Source organism: Colias eurytheme, chromosome 10 (genome assembly GCF_061535395.1).
Source record: "Colias eurytheme isolate Ceu_HAF_F1 chromosome 10, ilColEury1 Martin Lab GWU primary, whole genome shotgun sequence".
NCBI classification, from domain to species: Eukaryota; Metazoa; Arthropoda; class Insecta; order Lepidoptera; family Pieridae; genus Colias; species Colias eurytheme.
In genome coordinates, this window is record NC_142989.1 from 3,635,054 (window position 1) to 3,656,091 (window position 21,038).

Here is a 21,038-nt window from a genome sequence, read left to right on the forward strand (position 1 = left end):
TATTATCTTACAAGTGCAATGTATGATACATAAAGACATTTTTTAGTTTGAAAAATCAGATGTTTTGCGCGAAGTGACAGTAGTACCCACCTCAACGCTTCGCTTATGAGGCGTGCAATAATTTATATTAAGAAACATAGATAGAGCTCAAGATAGAGCTAGAAATTAATAATATTCTTATGTGGCAATACTGATATTTGACGCAGTCAGTTCAAGTAGACATTTGACAAGCATAGACATAGGATAAATGACAGAACAGTCGACAAGTCATTGGGATCGGGACGAGACAGGTATTGCCAGACCCGTCTTACCGGTTTTGCGACACAAAACGATCGAACGAACGTCTTTTTTACTTGAAAAGATAAACGAACAGAGTATAGTAGTACATATAGTTTTAAAAGTATTAAAAAGTGCATCTATTTCTAATAAACTAGACTCTATTCCGATATATCCATATCGATACGTAGTTGTTTTAATAAATAGGTATAAAATCTCTAGTGTGTGATGAACCTTCACTTCAGCCTGGAATTGGATTAAAAACTTTTACTGTAAGTACAAAATTATTTAATGTTTAGATATTTTTAATTTATTTTCCAAAAATATAAAATGAGTTAAAACATCTAGGTCCCTTTATAAAGTTATACTAGGTACTATCTAACATAATAGAACCTACGTTTCGCATAGGTACGAAGGTAGGTTTTCAGAATTTTGTAAGTATTATTATAATACCTACGTACCTATGTTATGTTATGAAATAGTTTCAAAATTATGACTGAACTTTGCTCTTGGGAACTTTGTAGCACTAGCAATCACTTAGGTATCTTTCATGTTATCTTTTATTTTTTAAATTCTTTGTAGGTTTTGCCGTTTTCACTATTATAAAAATTATTGATAAACAACCAGTTTGTGAATACTTACCTTCTTGTTATCATATTGTTTTTCGTAAAATAATTATAGAGACTAGAGACTAGAGAGTAGCTAGGTAGATTTTTGTATGCAGTATGGGATACTGTACCTATACATGATAGGTAACCTACCTATTTGTTAGGTTATAGGTAGGTACGTAGGTTTTGCTATCTATACGAAATAGGTAGATGCTTTGTTACTTCAATGTGTAGGTATGTACCTACTATGTATGAATAAAAAAAACTCGTAAAGTAAAAGTTTGTAAAGAAATTCTGGAAAACAAAGTTCAAATCTGTCTCCACATTTTAAAGTGCTACTACTAGTTACTAGTGCAAAATTAGCATTTTTGCACAAGTAGTAGTGGTACTAAACACAGTATTACCATTATTTCCTACAGTAAGGAATCGCCTTTGATGTCGCGCGATGCCGCCGCCAGCGTAGGTAATGACGCTGCCACACGAAAATACGCTAGGGTTGCAACAAATGGGAAATAAAACAATTGTGATTATTAATATTATGATGAAATCTTTATTCATATGTACATTCAAAATAATTGCGATTATTAAATCGGATGTAATTATTTGTTCATAAATATATAATTACAGATATTGCACTGCTAAATATTATTTACGTGGACACTTTATTTTTGGATGTTCTTAATTGTATATTATAACATTTAACTAAGTAATGCATTCGCATTGGGATGTACAATCTGATTAGAAAATAATGAGGACAACATATATACATAGCTTTGATTTTAATTCAACAGATACAATTAATACAATCTTTCTGAAATATTGTTTCCTTCTGGGATTTCAATGTAGATTTACATCCGTAAACCGAACAGTTTGTGCGCGCCATAATAGAATATGTAAGTACCTATGTATAATAAAATTATTACACAAAAAATACGACTGCGTCATCCTTTCGCGCTAGGTAAAGCAAACTAAGCGTGTTTGCTTTACGCGGCCCGCGTCGCCCGACCCCCGCCAGTTCCCCTCCGTTTCTCTGCACAAGTACATTCGTCGCACTACTGTAGGAAATAATGGTAATACTGTGTACTAAAGGTGTAAACTTTTTTATGAGTTACACCTACATCATACATGACGTAGGTACCTATTCACTTAACGACTATAAAATTAAAACCTATGGGATAAGTAGGTACCTGTCTCTTGCATTTCACTGTTTAAGGATTAAGCGTAATTAACGATTCCAAACCCAATTTAAACGAACTAGAATTACCTATTTAGTAAATTACTATAGGTACGCCTTTGTCTTGAAATCTTTAAAATGTTATCATTCGGTAACGACGTCTTATTCGACCAATCAACTTAAAACGGTTGTAAAGGCTTATCGAAACTAAATTTGGCCGTCAATTAACCGTTACAAAGGATAACGTCGCCTTAGCCTTATATCGGATAGTAATAATACATGGCTGATGGGAAGAACGTACAGTTCCATGAATCATTCATGATGACGCATAAAAATAATGGAAATAATGAATTTATGGCACGTTTCTTTATATCTACCTTTGTATTAAATAAGAACGTAGGTAGGTATACCTAGAGAAAAATTTGCACTCGTATCGGTATCGGTGCTTATTCATCAAAATATTTCATTAGATATAAATCGAGACAATGAAAAACATAGCTGTTTATATGTATTATGTACATCCTGAATCGTACGTAAATCCTGCGTCGATTTAAAGCTCGACTACGTTTGAGATAAGGTTAAAGGTACGACGCTAGGTATGTAGGTACTATGTAATCTAACGCTTATATGAGGCATCTGCATAGCTTTCGTATTTCGTAAGAAAAACTAAGGTAACTTATGCAGTAGGTACCTGCAAAAAAAAATATTGATTAACGATTTTTTGTAAAAGAGTAATGTTAAAATCCATATTTCATATTATTTTCATCTAAAAGGTTTAAGTTTTTATCTGATACAAACTGTATTTGAAATTTTATATTGCAATTGCAACTAGCGGTCCGCCCCGGCTTCGCCCGCGAATTTTATTATAATCGGTTAAGTGGTTTAGGAGTCCATTGAGGACAAACATTGTGACACGAGATTTATATACATATAGTATATATTAAAGATTATATTTCATATAGCATCTCGTCCTGGTACGTCCGTGTTGACCCTGATGAAAAAAGCTGTCGTCACCCGAGAATAATGTAGTTTTTTTTAAATTCCATAGCGTAGGTAACTATAACTAAAGAAACAATCTGAAGTTTTAATACAATTTCGCAACATTTCACCATGTAGAGTCAGGTTTCTAATCCTTCCTCACGATCAGCAATTTTACTGTTATTTCGTTATCTTTGAAATATTGCATATATTTTAATAAATTAAAAAAACCTATCTGTTCTTCATTTTATACATGGTCTTTAAGATGGCATAAAACTGACTACCCAACAAGATTCTTAAGACCTAATCATATATATAGGTATATATTTAATTGAACCGACATAGTGCAAAACTTTCACAAGTTATAGCGTTATATTTAATGAGTTTATTAACTAGCTATAAACCGCAACATCGGCCGCATTTAGTTAAGATTTAATCTCCTTTGACTGATCGAATGAAAATTGTTTCGACATCGAAACATTTCACTTATTTGCGAGTGTCTCTATAATTTCTTGCGAAACGATACAGTGTGATACAGACTAGACGGTATTAATTAATATTTTTCAGCTTTTAAATATTATGTAAATCGAATGCGTAGTTTACCTGCTAAATAACTTACAACGTTTTTGTAAATATTGCGTGTAGTCTTGTTATTTTTCGCACCTTTTTATCATCATCCATTTCGACGTATTTTTAAATAGAGCTTCGAACTGTAAATAAAAAAATAATTGTTTAGTTAGAAGCCTCTCGTGATAGTTTAACTTTAACAGTGAAAGCGTTCATCCGTTTAAGAGCCGCGATGTCACAGATAAACTCATATGTAAGTTGATATTGTTGAATTGATTACACGAAACATAGATTTGCTTTTAATTAACCGCGCAAAAGACCACATTATACAAAAAATGTCTGATACATCTCCATATAGAACCGTTACTAATAGCAACGCGCATATTAACGACATTATTTTGGGTTGATTGAACTATCCAGTTTTAGCTTGCATATTTTAAAATTAACTAGAGAGTTTTGTTAATAATGTTGATATTCGAACTCTCAACTTTAGTAAACCTGAATTGTTGGCAAAAATATTAAAGGGAAAGCAGTGAAATTGTGAGCAAAATCTCGTTGCGTAGACGATGTGATGGTAAAACTGCGGCAAAGTTTTCCTCGTTGCAATAATATTGATCGTACAAATTGATCTAATCACCATACTTGTTATATCCACTGCTCTATGATAATAACAATCTGTCTTCGGATAGCTTCAGACCCGTTGGACATAAATCTATGAAGAGTAGGCAATACATTTTATATACTTGTCAGGAGGCTTACTATACCGTTAGTTTTTAATCACGTAACTAAGGATAGTAAACAACATGAACATCACTGAGCAGTATCATTGCACCTTAGAGCATAAAGGTCATAAAAAATTGGAGCCCACATCTATTTAAGTACCTAATTTAAGCTTTTATATTTTAACATTCTGATATAGACTACTCGCATTGCATCGCAAAGCTCCCGTACATGTTCCACAATTTACTCACACACTTTTTTTTACTATAGCAACTATAACTAGTATAAATCCTTTTCCAAACTACGATCTATCTCTATGAAAAATCCACAGGAAAAATCATATCAAAAAATAGGAAGATGTATTTTGCTCTATGGTAGAGTTTATAGGAAAAAAAACGTTTGTCATAAATTTATTTCACACGTTACACCGGAAACAAAACATAGCTAGACGAAATAAACCTCATAAGCCTAAATATAAAAGTCTGTAGAAGGCTCGGTAGGTAACGCATTATGTATGCAGCATAGCACATGAACGGCGCAGGACATTGCTCTCGGCCGCCCTCCCTCGCCGCACATACCTGGTATCTGCAACGAAAGTGGTATTAATATTGTTTTTGTTCAATCTTCGAACGATAGTAAAAACTACGTTAATTCTTTTATTGTACCGATATAACTGGTAAATTCAACATAGATTACACATTTATTCAAGCATCTCTACTTTCAATATTATTTTCATGTTCTTGGTAAAAAATAGACCTATAGGTCACATGTGTACGAAGAGAAATTCAGTATCGTCATATTGGTTCCAGTGTTCAATTTCGTGTCTAGTATTGTGGCTAGCGACTGTGAAAGTAATTCAAATAACATGCAAATATGATTCCATTATGATTGTGTCGGATTTTATATGGTAGGTATTCATATTGTGAACCTTAACATTGCGTCGCTATAGAGCATTTTCAAAATAAAGCCGTTCGTAATTCTAAAAATAAGCATTATCAGAAATGTTAATTGTGATGGTATGGTTCATTAAACTTCTTATAATGTTAACCTTCAAACAAATTAACTTCAGTGCAATGTGTACTGATATAATCTTACTAATTATGACAGAATATAATATGTAAACCCAAAGCACTAACTAAATAATATTGTTTTTAGTAATTGTAAAATAGATATCAGCAATAACGCTACGCAAACGCAATTTTTAATATTTTTACCAGTCAGAAACTAATCTATGTGTTCATATATATAAGCTTCCCAACTAAAATAGAGGCCTCAAACATCGTGAACAGATGGAACGTATTTGGAAAGTAAGTAGAAGGTTAAAGGTGACTTGATCGAACCTAATTCCTTACCAACTTCAGTTGCATCTTATTTGAGCTACTTGGAAAGATTTTATAAAAGTCACAGATAGGGTCTAGTTGTGGAGCAGGATACGTGTTATAAATAAAGTCTCTTGTGGCTCGAACTTGCACAAAAAGTGTGAGTTCCTTATCAACTGCATCACAAACGGTAGAATCGAGAATGTTCCCCATTTGGAATCATGCTTTAGAAGTAAAGCTTTTTATGTACCTGATTTTCTAGCTTTTTCTGGACTAACAAAAATTCTCGTGTCACAGTATCTGTAATGAAAATCTGAAAAGGCTTGTGTGACTTTTAATATTTGTTTAGTTGGCTAGTTCAGAGGTTGTAATGAAATATGCTTTATATTTCATTTCGCTTTGTAATTAAAGTTTTTGGCAGAACGTTTGCTAGGTCAGGTTTTTTTTCTCATGAATAGTATGTTAATATTTGTATACTTAATGATTAATAACATATCTCGGTACAAAACAGTGCCATTCGAAATGGCATGTTGTCCTGAATACACGGTGAGACTTACTTCCTCACGTACGTTTAACGGTTTTAATATTTCGTATCTGATTGACCTTCATCGAAAAATATTAAATGTGACTACTCGATCTAGTAGAAATATTATATTATAAAAACAAGTACCTACACGGCTTTATAATGAGTTTTTAATATTACTTTTGTTTTTATCAAACCAAATAGACACGGCTTTTTTTTTTAATTTTAAAAAGTCGTAACTTATAATGTTTAATTTATTATTATATTACACATATTTATAACATTAAAAATTATAACCTTGTCCAAAACATATTTTCCCTAGCTTTTTACATTGAGGAATACACATACATTTTTACATAAAGTCACAAGTCACCTTGTGACTTGTGAGTTTATGAACAAAGATTTTTTTTTTAAATATTATGTTTACATTCTACAAGTTTATTAAAAAATAACATGACCATCATTATAATAGTGAGTTTTTAATATATAAGTTTAATGAATGGGTATAACGCGTTTTCATAGTACGATTTATGACATATCTTCACTCGTCAGCATGCAGTATCTGTTTATCTGTCTTTGGATATCGACTGGTCTGTTCCGTTATTTCTACAAATCGGTACGCATACTAGCTTTAGTTGCACCCAGCTTATCGGTCACAGAAATATACTCTTTCCGTTTATTCTATGACAGGTTAGTTTTCTCCAACAACCACTGGTTTCTTATAACCTTTTGAGATTATATTTGGAAATGTTACTAAAATACCTGAACACCAGTTTTGCGCTTGTTAAGTTGCATTGTTGCGTCGACCTCTTTTTTATTCCTCTTATAATACTAGTATATATATATGTTGTTTTTGTATGCAATTTTTTCTGATATCGATATATTAATGTCCACTTTGTTTTGATTATGATACATGATTAAAGCATAAGATAAAAATCGATGTTAAAAACGTATTTCCTTTATTCATTTATATCAGATGTATCATATAATATTTACTCTATACTCTATTTTATACACATTTTACCTAATTCGTTGAATGTCATACTGTTCATAACGACCTAAAGCGTTGACCGTTCATTTGGTAGCGTATTTTTCAATCAACAAACCGACTTGCAAGCTCGTAAATTTTAATCTGTCTTTATTTGACTTTACTAGTTTGTAAAGCTGTTTTATGATACTAAATTCAGAATAAAGTGAATGTACCTAGATCAAGAAATGTAATATTAATACAGCTTGACTTTATAAAACTTTTATAGGACCAGACGGCAGACACTATTTATAACCCAATAAGGAAGACTATTAATAAAATTAGCAGCTAATTGGTGGGTATTTATTAATTACAAATGGCATATATAAAGGATGCGATTGATTTTAATGATGAGATGTTATGTGGACAAATAATTATGGACGCACTTATAGAGGAGATGGCGTCATGCAGTTTACCAAGAAGGTACGTTAGTAAATGGGAAAAATATTTTAATCAGGGTATCAAATGATTTAGTGCCTAGATATCCAGGTATTATTTTATTAATGTCGTCTAACGGCAAGGAGACGATAGGAAGAGATATAGAGCTTTCTAGTTTCTCTCAAATATAACTCCTATCACTATAACATCGAATTATCTATGAGAGTGCGGTAGCTAACTACCCTAAGAGATTTGTTCCTCAATTCGGCCTAAGCATGATGGTTACCTTTTCGCTATTCTCCAAACATTAAAATAAAGTACGGATCTACCGTTAGACTTCAATTTCTAATGCTTGAGGATTCATATTTACGTGTCATAAAATCGCATGACTGTAAGAACAATAGATTATTATCATTAGTTAGACATTATATAGAAAGTAACAAAAAATATCGGCTAAAGTAATTTTGTTAAAAGAGAGAAAGCGTATTATTTTTAAGTTTTAAAAGCGTAAAGCTCAACGTCTAGAAGTTTATTTGTAGTGACGAATTTGCAAAACCTTGTGGATTAAAACAGTGTAGAATATAAATTATAAATACGCCAATTTATTGACCTCTTAATTGCTGACCTATCAACCCAAATGTCAAGTATATGCCCGTATAACTTTATCACAACTTATATTATTTTTATAGACAAGAGTTTTAGGTTGGAAAGTTTATCCTAAAAGAATAGTGAAGAAGATGGAACAATACTTTATATGTGGAACAGATATTGCTAAATTACCATAATGTCTATGCGAATATATTTAAAGTGAAAATGCTATCTATTGAATAATAAATAAATGTAAATGTACCTACGTTCTCGTTACTGAAATCATAGGGACATACTTAACAAATAATCAATTTATCTTTGATTCATTATAGAATAAAATAATCATAACATTGTTAATGGATGCGGGAAATAATAAAACAATAAATTGGCTTGGAGTCACCACGTCTCTGGCCCGTATCTTATTGTAAATGCCGAGCTATCATCTAAGATTTGTGGAGCTGCTAGAAATTATAATCCTGCAAGTTATAAATGATCCAAGATTTCATAACTTCCTTCATTGCATAATTTAATTTAAATTAAGTAAGAGAAAGCTTTTACTCGTGAAAAACTTTGTGTCATTTGATGGTACGAAGATCAGCGCTAAAAAGCCAAAGTAGAAATATATATCACAACGCGAACGTAACCAAAAAGAATTCATGTAACTGTAAATATACTGCTTGAATGGTATTCTATAAAAATACTAAATTGAAAAAAGACATGGAAATGTCTTAGATAAAATATTTAACTGTTATTTATAGCTTTTTATCTTTGTCTAAAAACTAATGAGGAATTTCGAATGTCGCGGGATCTAAGCATCAGGCATAGTCATTGAATCCAGGTAAGTTATTCGCTTAAAATATAATTCTTATATTTCAAGCAAAGACTAGGTATCCAGACGAATATTCAGAATATATAATGATCTTCAGACAAGGTCAGAGCGGACTAAGTGGAAACCAGATTCTAAATCTCGATGTCGTTTGACGAACTTTGGACGACTCGGAGCGTGAATCAGCAATATTGGCGCCAAACACTTGGGCAATTATATTAATATGCATTGAGGTGATATTCGAATGCTTGACGTGCATTTAAGTGACCCGATCATAATAGCATGGTAGGAACTAGGAACTTTAATTAATATTTATTATTCAAACGCCGGCACAGATTCCTTGCCAATACAAATAGTTTGTTCTACCAATAATTATAATCATCACATTAATTCTTATTTCCCGTATTTGTAAAAATTATTGCACAAAAGATTGCAACGATAAGAGGAAAGTAGAAAAATAGGTCACAATAATACTTTCCTGTATTCTAGGTTCTAAAATGCAAAGTTAATTAAAGTAAATTTGATCACAGAAAATCTAAAGGCCATCACAAATATTTTACAAATGACTTTTAAACGCGAATTTCTCAAACTGGGTATCACATATACCTAATACCTATATATAATAAATATATTATATATTTGTACTCATATCAGATACATCTCTACGCAATTGTCATAACATATAAACATTTACCTCCCTAATTACATTTAAAATTTATTATAAGACGGGAAAACACATTTTTCTTACGAGTTTACATCACAAAATATGTTTTTAACAATATTTAATATTCATCTTGTTTTTATATGATGACATTATAATGAACTTTAATACCTATTTGCCAGTAATCTCAAGTTAATATTACCTACTTGAGATTGCAGCGACAAATTTTTCAAACTGTGTTTTATACAGTCGAGTTACGATTAATTGACAGTTTAAGTTGAATTACATTTGGTGTCGAATTACATTACGTAAGTTTTTCCACAGCCAGATATCTAACGAGCCGTTTACTTAATATTATATAGAAGTTTTTGTTGCTTATAATTATTAAGCTGTGACCTTGTGCATAGAGAGAGGCGAAGTTGATCAAGGTGACAAAATTGAAGACAATGCATGTGGGCAAACTATGTATGCGGTATGGCATGAATGTGCATGGTACTACTTTCGTATCTACAGAAATGATTTATGATACAAGGAATTTGCGAAAATTTTATGGCAGGAGGGACTAGAGTAAGTAGGAACTTTAACATGTTTAAAAAAAAACACAATATGTTTACTACTTAAAACAATTCGAGTTATTTTGTTTTTCTGGTTTCAAATAGTGTCAGAAATGATTAATTATACAAGGAATTTGCGAAAATTTTATGGCAGGAGGGACTAGAGTAGGTAGGAACTTTAATATGTTTAAAATCAAACAATGTGTTTCCTACTTAACAATTCGAATTATTTCGATTGTCTGGTTTCAGAAACGCCTCTAAATATTTGAAAGAACTTAAAACAGACAAATCGCTTTACTCACTTTTTCAGAAATATTTTTTATTAGCATGAGAAAAATATGACGTATATACGTAAATGTTTTTAAATTACGAACAAGTCTCATTAAATTTTATAACATTTGAAATAAAGTGGAGTAGTTTATGTTGTAATGTAGGTAATAGTGAATAATTTGCATCTCTGCAATCGTAAACGGGTTATTGTAAATTTGCCACAAAGTTAATTCGTCACCCAAAAAAGTATGTGTAAATTTGCCACACTTTTATTTTTTTAAAGTTAATTCGTCACGATTTAATATCAAGTATTGTAAATTCGTCACATCGATAATTTAAGTACAGATAGCAAAAAAATTAAACAATAAATTAATTTAAATGTTTATTTCTTAATCAGTTTTAGATTTTCAACCTTACATGTAAAAAAATCACAGTCAAATTGGATGGCGATGGACTTTGTAAAAACATAAGGAAAAGCATAACAAAGATAAATTTTGCTAAAAACCAAGGAACATCTATTTTGTATATTATGTTCTAAAAATTCACAGCAGTTATAAAGAGTATTACTTAACATCTACATTATTCTACATAGGTAATGGTAAAAATCACAGTTCTCTCTATAAATATTTTTAAAATGTAATGAAATGAGAGCGGCTCTATAATATTTATCACAATCGTATAAAAATAAGGATAAAATATTTTTCACCTATTTTGTATACAGGGTGTAAGGGACAGCCTCCCGAAAACTTTAACCATGGAATCATTCTGAGCAACTTTCTCAAAGAAAGCATATTGTGGAAATGAAAAAAAAAATTTCAACCTCCCATACAAAATTAGCATCTCACTCGAAAATTTTGTATGGGAAGTGGAAATTTTTTTTTCATTCAAACTTTAACTGGACCGCGGTCTGATGAATTTACCTTATGTTATTGATGAATTTACCTTATGTGAATGATGACTGTAATATTAAAATGTAAATCATTATATTGCTGGTTTCATCGCAGGCTGAAAGGTATAATTCACTTGCCTTGCTTGCTGGCGGTACTTTACTACTTGTGGCAAATTTACAATAACCCGAATATAGGTACCTGTCACGAACTTAGACATACTTTTTAAGGCATGTGACGAATTTACTTTCAATGTATGGAGTTTTAAAAACGTGACGAATTAACTTTGTGGCAAATTTACAATAACCCTCGTAAACCTACAGATGATATTCTTGAGTTTCTCGTATAAACTATTATATGAATAATTTTATGTAATCGTTTACTTCCTTTATATATAATATTACTTACCCGTTGAACGTCTTTTTCACGAAGTATCTCCGTCTTGATTTCGTACTTACATCAAGGAAATCAATATTACTTATATGTTATATATTATGTATGTTTTATATATGTATCACTTTATTTGTAAGTGAAGCAATAAGAATCATGTTTGCTTCGATTTAAATTACTGTTCTTGGCATTTGTAAGTGTATTTATTTATTAAAATAATATTAGAATAGGTATTTTTAAGACCAACAATAATTTACATATTATATACCATACATGTTCTTTCATCAACTGAAAAACACTGTAGGTACTTTATGACAAGCATTTAGTCTTACATTAGCACTGGGGCAGATGCATCTTTGAAAGATTTTCTTTAACGACTTGTAGGAGATCAGCATGATGTACCCTGTCAATACTGATAGTTTATTTCTTATCTAAAGCAGAGACCATATCGTATACTATAGTGATTACAATTATACTATAGGTATCAAAGCTTACATGCTTTCAGTCCTCGTGGTATCGAATTCTCGATACAAAAGAAAACAAATATATGTGCAATACCACCATAGCTTCCCAGTAAAATCAATTTGTAAATAAAGGTTAAAGATAAGTTTTTGTGTGTCACACATGTGCTTTGGCTTGTTTACAATATTTGTTAAGTATCTACCTAACCTCAATATGTGTGGTTTTTTGTTGACTTTTTTTTTAGTACATCTCTACATTCCAAAATGGAGTATCTTTTGACAAGCTAATTTGCGTAGAAGTATAAAAATATCTAAATACAGATATAAATAATAATAATTAGTAAATATATGGGAACAACATTCACGTAATTAATAGAGTTTTATGGCCGTATAGGCACTTGTAAGACTAGCTTTTCATGCTCGGCCAGGCTGGAGTTTAAATTTTTATCTTCACTATTAGTTATTACTAATGGGGTGGTATTGTTTTCCTCTGAACATAAGCATTAACAAGGAGATATTTAATATAATAATAAAAAATATGTCAATTTCTAAAAATAACCGGAAATACAACAAGTTAAGGTGCGTGACCGAAGAGGTAAGCGTAAAAACTGCAATAAGAACAGGAAACCATTGGCAAGGCTTCGTAATTTTTGCGATTATCAATTGTATACGATCTTCATGCTTCATTACGGCCTCGTCTATAAAATATAATAGAAACGGTGACTGAAGAATTTTGTGATTTACTCTGTGTTTACTTTGCTAAGCATATTTATAATTTATATCTAGAGCAGGTATACTAGTACTACGAACTCTCTTATGTCGAATAAGTGTTATTTACCTTCGAATGTAATTGTTATATAATATGTATTTGGTAATATTGAATCGCTCCTAATAAAGCCCATTGAATGTACTATATGGTTGTCTTTGACAGATAGGAAATAAATTCAGTCTATTAAAATTTATACAGTTGTAATTTAACTATTACTTAATATAAGTTAATTGCTTCGTGAAAGGTGAATAAAATATTCACAAACGTTTAAATAAAATGCACCTCGTGCAAGTGAAAGAGTTATTTTGTAATACGATTCTAATTAAGTAATCACAAGTGAACATTATTAAATTATCTTGGATACTTAAAAGTAAAAATTGGAAATATTATTTCGTATGATGCCAAGATAATGGTAATTTATATGATCAAATATTAACTAACTGTATTGAATTTCAGTATTTTATTTTCTTAATAGCTACGGAATCTTACTACTACAAACTACTAGGTACATACTAAAACATTAGAATTTAGAAGTAAAACATGAGTGTACTGTATAAAAATGCCTCTCATATCAGCAACTTTTACAACTTCAATGTCAAATTGCGCAATTGAAAATATGCCTACTTTACTATTTAATTATAAAAAAATATATTTCGGCGAGTACTTGTGGTTTGTAGTTTGTACATGCAATAACATTTCGTCAGTTACGATAAAATGAGCACAGCATGCATGCTCATCATGTGATCAAGTAATGGAAGTTAAAATAGGTATAAGAGGCGATAACTATTTATATTGATTAAAACAAGTATAAGAAGACAATTAGTCAGTATGAGATTTACTTGAATTACTTAAATTAAAAGTAAATTATAGAATAATTCTCATATAACTCAAATTTAGAAATTAAAGATTTTAACGGTATTAATTAATTGTAGGGACTTGTAGAGAGGGGCTTTTCTAAAACGATATTTATCACTTACAAACGAAGCCAAATTGAATTAAGACTACTATAGAACGAATAAATAAACTAAAACATAAATAAAGTTAATTACCCTAACAGGAATTTCTATTCCATCATATTTGGTTGATACTTAAAGCTCCAATAAAAAATCTCCTTGCAAGTAAACTCTTTAATATACAAGACTAATGGAAGGTAGATGTAAATTAGTATGTAAAAAACATAGAGCAATGGAGAGGTGAGCTGACGTATGCAAAATAAATGGCAACCTGTAGTCATCGTCTGTGATATATATTACTTACCTACTAGCTTTCCGCCCGCGGCTTTCAAAGAAAAACTCGCATAGTTCCCGTTCCCGTAGAATTTCAGTTATAAACCTATTCTATGTGTTAATCCAAGTTACCTTCTATATGTGTGCTAAATTTTATTTTAATCGGTTCAGTACTTGCGTGAAAGAGTAACAAACATACACATACATCCATCCTCACAAACTTTCGCATTTATATTTTATAATATTAGTAGGATAGAGGCCTGTGATTATAAGCTCGTGTTTATTATGAAAAGTCTTGCCAATCTCTTGGGTAAGATCGCATCCTGTCCCTTGTTTTGAGGCTAATATTATAATTACATGAGTATATTTTGAACTTTGTTTCAGTTGCGTCATGAGGGACTTATGCCTTCAAATAAACGGATACGACACGAACACGTATTATTATTGATTGCTTAATTATACTCGATTCATTCGTTGTTTAGTGTTAAATTTATAAAGAGTTGGTTTGTATTTTCAGGTAAATAGTTCACAAACTTTCTCAAGAATTGATTTAAGAAGAATTTCTATCAATCAACTAAACAAACTATTCATTTTTTAATGTACTCTCATTTGGAATAGGCATTTATCATTGTCATTAAAATTGTTTATGGAGGATGCGATGAATAATTTTCTTCTAATGGGTATAATCATTAAGTTATTTTTAAACTGCAATGGCCTGATTATTGCAATGATAATAGTCTCTAGTAATTAATTCCAAGACTGGAACAAAAACTGACCAGTCAAAGCAAGATATTTTTTCATTCGTCTAAACATCCGGTACCTTGTAACCAATAAATGGTATATATATACGGTAATATTATACCCATATTATACCTATCTATAGCAATGATTGAAAAAAATATCTAATACACATTTATGTCGTTAATCTTGAACGCGATTTTATTTTTAACAATCAATTAAAATACGATTCGAATTGGTAACCAAATAAATTTCCGAAATTTAGGTGAAATGTTTTAAAGGTTCAACGACTTACTTTTTTCCGGTTTTCACATTAACCTTATTTCTGTATCTGTAAGATTTTTACCAAAAAAAGTTTGTTTACGCGTAAATTAATAGTCTCTCGTTTAGTTGCACTACTTTTTTTAGAATCTTCTATAGGTAGGTTAATAGTTTTACAGCGCTATATTGAACATCAATTTTGAAATCTATCAAGACCAAAAATAAAAGTTAATACTTACCAAAAAAACTCTACATCCTACTATTAAAGCTGCTAACTGCTAAGTAGTTCACAAGATAGCTATATTTTTTTTTAATATAAAAAATAGTATATATTTCTATATCGTAAAATATCAAATCAATAATATAAAATTAAAACGAGTCATACCTACAAGTACCTACGACGGATACCTACGCGTGAAATATCGGAAGTTTATTTTGTTACATGTACCAACTCAAAAAAAATATTTCTTAGATCGATTAAACCAACATAGGTTGAAAAAGTTTAATAAGCTTATTTCGTTGCATACGTACAAAAAATATTTCTCAGATTAAATGAACGTAGGTAATAATTTTCAAACACTTTCGTCATTAGAATGCACATATTGAGTTCCTATTTTCCTTACAAGGCATTATGTTTACGTCTGAGTTCTGACATTGAAGAGTGAAGACAGGCAAGTACAAATAAGATAGCAACTTTACACAAAGGACTGACACACCATAACCACATAACAGGGCCATTGTCTCAGGCATGGGAAAACTATGTCGAGTCAGCTTGTATGGGAACTTGAACTTGCCAAGTATAATTGCAATAACTGTAAATATATATCGAAAAAACCGGCCAAGTGCGAGTCGGGCTCGCGCACAAAGGGTTCCGTAGCAGCAAATATAATAAATTACAGTTAAATCAACCTATCTCAAAAACTATAAGAGATACTTTGATCAAACCAAAAATCGTTGAAAGAGTTAATTAGCATGCATCACCTCTATTTTTTTTAGAATTTTATACCCCGTAGTTATAAAAATAGAGGGGGGGGGACATACTTTTTACGACTTTGAGAGCTGATATCTCAAAAACCGTTCACTTTAAGAAAAATGTTTTTTAGAAAACTTTATATCATTTTAAAAGACCTTTCCATTGATACCCCACACGGGTATGTACATCGAAAAAAAAAATTTCATCCCTCAGTTACATGTATGGGGGGCCCCACCCCCAATTCTTTTTTTTACTATTTAGTGTCATATTTTTGTAGCGGTTCATACAACACATATTCCCATCAAATTTCATCACTGTAGTACTTATAGTTTCCGAGTAAATCGGCTGTGACAGACGGACAGACGGACAGACGGACAGACGGACATGACGAAACTATAAGGGTTCCGTTTTTGCCATTTTGGCTACGGAACCCTAAAAATGCATACATTGATTCATTTTTCAATTCATCATGTACGAAATGTATCTATGAGTTATAGATTTTAAATATCGATACATACTATGTTAGTTTGTTTGTTAAATAAAGTTATAATAAGTAAATAAAATAAAATAGATGGACTTCACACGATTAGTTATGGTCGATTGTGATTATGAATGCTATGCAACGTGCGGGATGCAAATAATATGTGCTATTTTTGTTTAACATTTACAGACTATTATGTTAATTACGTTTGTCTGTAACTATCAATTAAATATATACATACGCTTATTAATATTTATCTTAATAGTTGCCTAGTTGCCACTTTATAGATATCAATAAAATAATCTTGAGAACTCAAGCTAAACACATGAATCTCAAAGTTATTGATGATGCGGCTGTATATAATTTATTTTATTCATATGATAAGTAATAAAATAAATCACAAAGAAGAATGGCTATAATACATTTCTCCATATTAATACGAAAGAATGTTTCTATAACATACCTAGAAATCAATTTACTATCTTATTACATTTACACAGTTGCACTTATGTTTTCGCCAAGTGTATGTAATTCAGTAAGGTGACGTTATTCCAATAAAATGTAAAACGCGTTGGCATATGCGACGGTTCAAATATTTATTTGCTAAAATAATTTAGTATTTAGTATTTTTAATATATTCATAAGAATATATTATATTTTACTACACGATTATATTGAGAATAATTTTGGTGTCCTATCTTCTTACCGAATATAAGGGTATCAATTTGTTTGTGTTGTAAAACAGTCGACGAAATATGCCAACTGCCAGTTAGTGCCAAGAAAAGAATAAGAACCATCGGGTATACCGTATAATATCTTTAAATGTTTGTTATATAACCTAAGCAAGTAAGGCACGGCTAAAACAACACTAACACATACATTTAAATGTATGTATTACGTAATATAATGGAAACAATTATTTTTATTATGCGTCTATCTATAAATGTAAATTATGCAGCGATACTCCGTGTGTTGTAATAAACGAATCGTGGATAGCGTCACGGCACTAATTAAAATGAGAATAAAATTGTTGATAGGTAATGGGTAAAACGTTAAATATATAGTTTATATTGCCATCGAAGCCTTGTTTGTCTTGACTAAACATAACAGTTTGTATCTGGATAGTGAATACTGTTAAAGTCGGAGGCAGTATGAAGGTTGGAGCCGACGATTGCGCACGTCGCGCTCTCTATCCTTAAACTTTTAAAATAATATTTTAAATAGCAGATGTATTAAAGTAAATATTTGATGCAAAAGATAATTAATTAGACTAAGGTAAACGTTCGTTCAAGGTGTATTTTAATGGTGCATAGATAGTGACCGTGACGAGTGTTTGTTTAGTGTAATAGTGATCCGATGCAGTATAGATAACAGTCCGATTTCTTTGGTTCTCTGTACGACGTTGTGAGGTAATTTTTCAAAACTTTTATTACAAAAAATAAACTCTACATAATCATAAAATTTATTATGGAAAATATATTAATTTAGATACGTTACTTGTGAGTAGTGACAGTATTTCCGCAAATTCACTCGCGCTAACATAGCATTTTAATGAAAATTGAATTGAATTGGTTTAGTTGTTTCAATGATAACGAATAAACAAATTTTACGCCTTTCTGATATTTGTATAAGTATGGTATTAGTATTTGTAGTAGATCTTATTTAGATAAGCATAAATAGTATTTATTGTTAATTTATTCATGAAAGAGTTCGTTAAAAAACATACATAATATAAAATATGCCTATTGCTATACAATAATAATAAGTAAATAAAATAATTATATGAAATATCCTAAAGTGGTAGTAGTTATAAGTACCTAATACATTAATTGATTAAACTCGTGATTAGACCTCTATAATATGCATGCATACCTAGCATTAAGGACTCTACAATAAGCTACTAACCTCACAGATTGAGTGGTCGGTATAAGCTTTCGTTTAGCTAAACTAATTTTATGATTGCTATAATTATTTAATTCCCTTACTAATAATTACGTGAATAAAGCATACTTTGGCGGGAGTCAATGTAATAGATACTTTCAATGAACACACAAATATAATAGAGCCAGAGAATGTAGCTGTTGATAAGGTATATATTTTAGTTCATTTTATAATAATAATATTTACTTTTAGTCTTCAAACTGCCCGTTTCTAATGTTAAATTGTTAAGCACACAAAAAGGCGCTAACAATTTGATTCGATTTAGTTAAATGAAATTAGACTCATAGTCATTCGTCATTATAATAATGTGTTCACGTTAGCCAAGGCATGTAAGTTATATGGCATGTAAGTAAATAACTTGCAAATAGCATTGAACTGAAAACTGAAGCGTCTATTGTCATGTTCACCTGTGGCTGTACTTAAACACTGACGCCCACAGTGCAATGATTCTCAATGTTAATTAATTATTCTTTTTGAATTTCACCAAGGTTGGTAAAGGGACCTTAAAATGAATATTTTTTCATGAACACTGTTTAAGGTAGGCATATAGTTTAAGGTTTGGTACTTTGGTTACGAAGGCTTTTAAAAAATATTAAAAATGATATGATTTGTTTATAATATTCTTAAGATACCTATCTATAAATATATAATAATAAAGTAAAAAAATGTAAAATAATTTGGAAAATCCAAAAGTGCACGCCTCATAATTTTTTTTTAATAAATATTTATTAATTATTATTTTTGTTTATTTAATAACAATTAAACCACATCGAATCAGACCCTGAAAAATGAAAGGGTTCTATTCCTGAGCATACTCAAGCGTAAGAGAAAAAAAAAGACTGGATTAGTAAAGTATTTCGGTCGCTATCGTGTTAACAAGAAAAAGGATCCGCACATACAGACACACGGACGTCCAAGACAGAACTTTTTTAAACTGTTTTTTAACTAGTTTAAATAACAAAAATGACATCAAAAATATCATGAACGTTAAAAATAGTGTTTTTTCTTAATATGTGTGTGTATGTATTATCTTACAAGTGCAATGTATGATACATATAGACATTTTAAGTTTGAAAAATCAGATGTTTTGCGCGAAGTGACAGTAGTACCCACCTCAACGCTTCGCTTATGAGGCGTGCAATAGATAAGCTTTAGCTGACTGATGATGATGTTGGGCAATCGTGGTTTATGTAGGTACGTACGTTTTTGCCGTGAAAGATTTTCATACTGAAAAGATTATCTTATTTTATAAATAAAAAAAAACGAAACATAATATGTTTTTGGTTTTTATTAGCTGTCTACCAAAATATGTTATTAAAAGTAATTTATAGGTGGAATTTGTCTTATAACTTTTAAAAGTTATCAAAATTACTCAGCTTAATAATTATATACTTACATAATACCATTTATTTGTTGTGTAAAAGTTATTTTAGCGTTAACGTCGGGCATACATTATAATGTTGAAAGCACAGACAAACAGCAATTTATCATTTCATGCAACATTGTACCTAAGTATGAAGTAATAACATGTATTGTTTACGTTTTCAGGTGTCGCCAATGCAGCAACGATGCAGAACACCAGAGAGTCAAGCAGGCAGAAGCGCAGCATCAAAAGAAGAAATTCAAGGAAGAAATCCTTATCACCGTCAGATTTGAAATGCGTGCGCGGCGAAACAAAAGCGGAGAACAAACTGGGTCGGCGATCTCTATCCGAGGGTTCTATGAAAGTAAAACATAGGAAAAGCAACATACAGAGAACTTTAACGCATCCGATATCGTGTGCGGATTTCGACAAAGTGCCAATCGATGAGTTCAGTGCCATAAAAGTTGATCCTGTGCCTCCAGAGAGTGACGAATCCCAGGTGCCCCCGACCAGTAGTGACCGGGATACAGAGGATGATGGTCGTGTGCAGAGCAAGCCGGCTCCGCTCAGGCCGCGCTGGGATTCCGGCAGCGAAATGGACTCGCTGGTCTCCATAGCTGTGAGGAAAGCCTCGGCACGACGACGCCGAACGCCCGCCAACTCAGGTAACTACATACATATAAACACACACTGGCTTGAACAGTATTATTTACTAGAGGTACAAATCTAAAACTATGCTACGGACCCAGGTTATAAATTATGTTGAGTGTGCTATTTATTTGTCAATCAGCGCGATAGATTGAGTACAAACATTAAAATATTATAAAGTTTAACATTTGTTTAGTTGGAATGATTATTTATTGTATGAAGTATGTAGTTCAGAAATAATCAAGATTGATAGTGATCAAATAGGCAGTGGGTTAAATTAATTTGACGCATGTCAAGAAATAATGAAGTAATTACCCTATTATTAAATTACATAATTCATAATTCTATTACTTATTTACTGCCATTCCTTGCTTAGTATCTAATCATATAATCATTATGAAATATAAACTGCTTCCTGTCTCAAAGCTCTT

The 21,038-nt window shown here is 31.2% G+C and overlaps 1 protein-coding gene across 2 annotated transcripts in view; it reads left to right on the forward strand.

Annotated features, from left to right (window-relative positions):
- Positions 1–260: 260 nt before the first annotated feature.
- btsz (bitesize) overlaps positions 261–21,038 on the forward strand; it is a 70,447-nt gene continuing 49,669 nt past the window's right edge. The window contains exons 1-2 of one of the 2 annotated variants that reach the window (XM_090106337.1): positions 261–548; positions 20,145–20,624. In XM_090106337.1, coding sequence (XP_089962463.1) covers positions 20,165–20,624 — 460 coding nt within the window. In that variant the 5' untranslated portion in view covers positions 261–548; positions 20,145–20,164. Of the gene's footprint in view, positions 549–17,818; positions 18,065–20,144; positions 20,625–21,038 lie in introns of those variants that run through there. The other variant, XM_090106338.1, reaches the window with a different exon arrangement.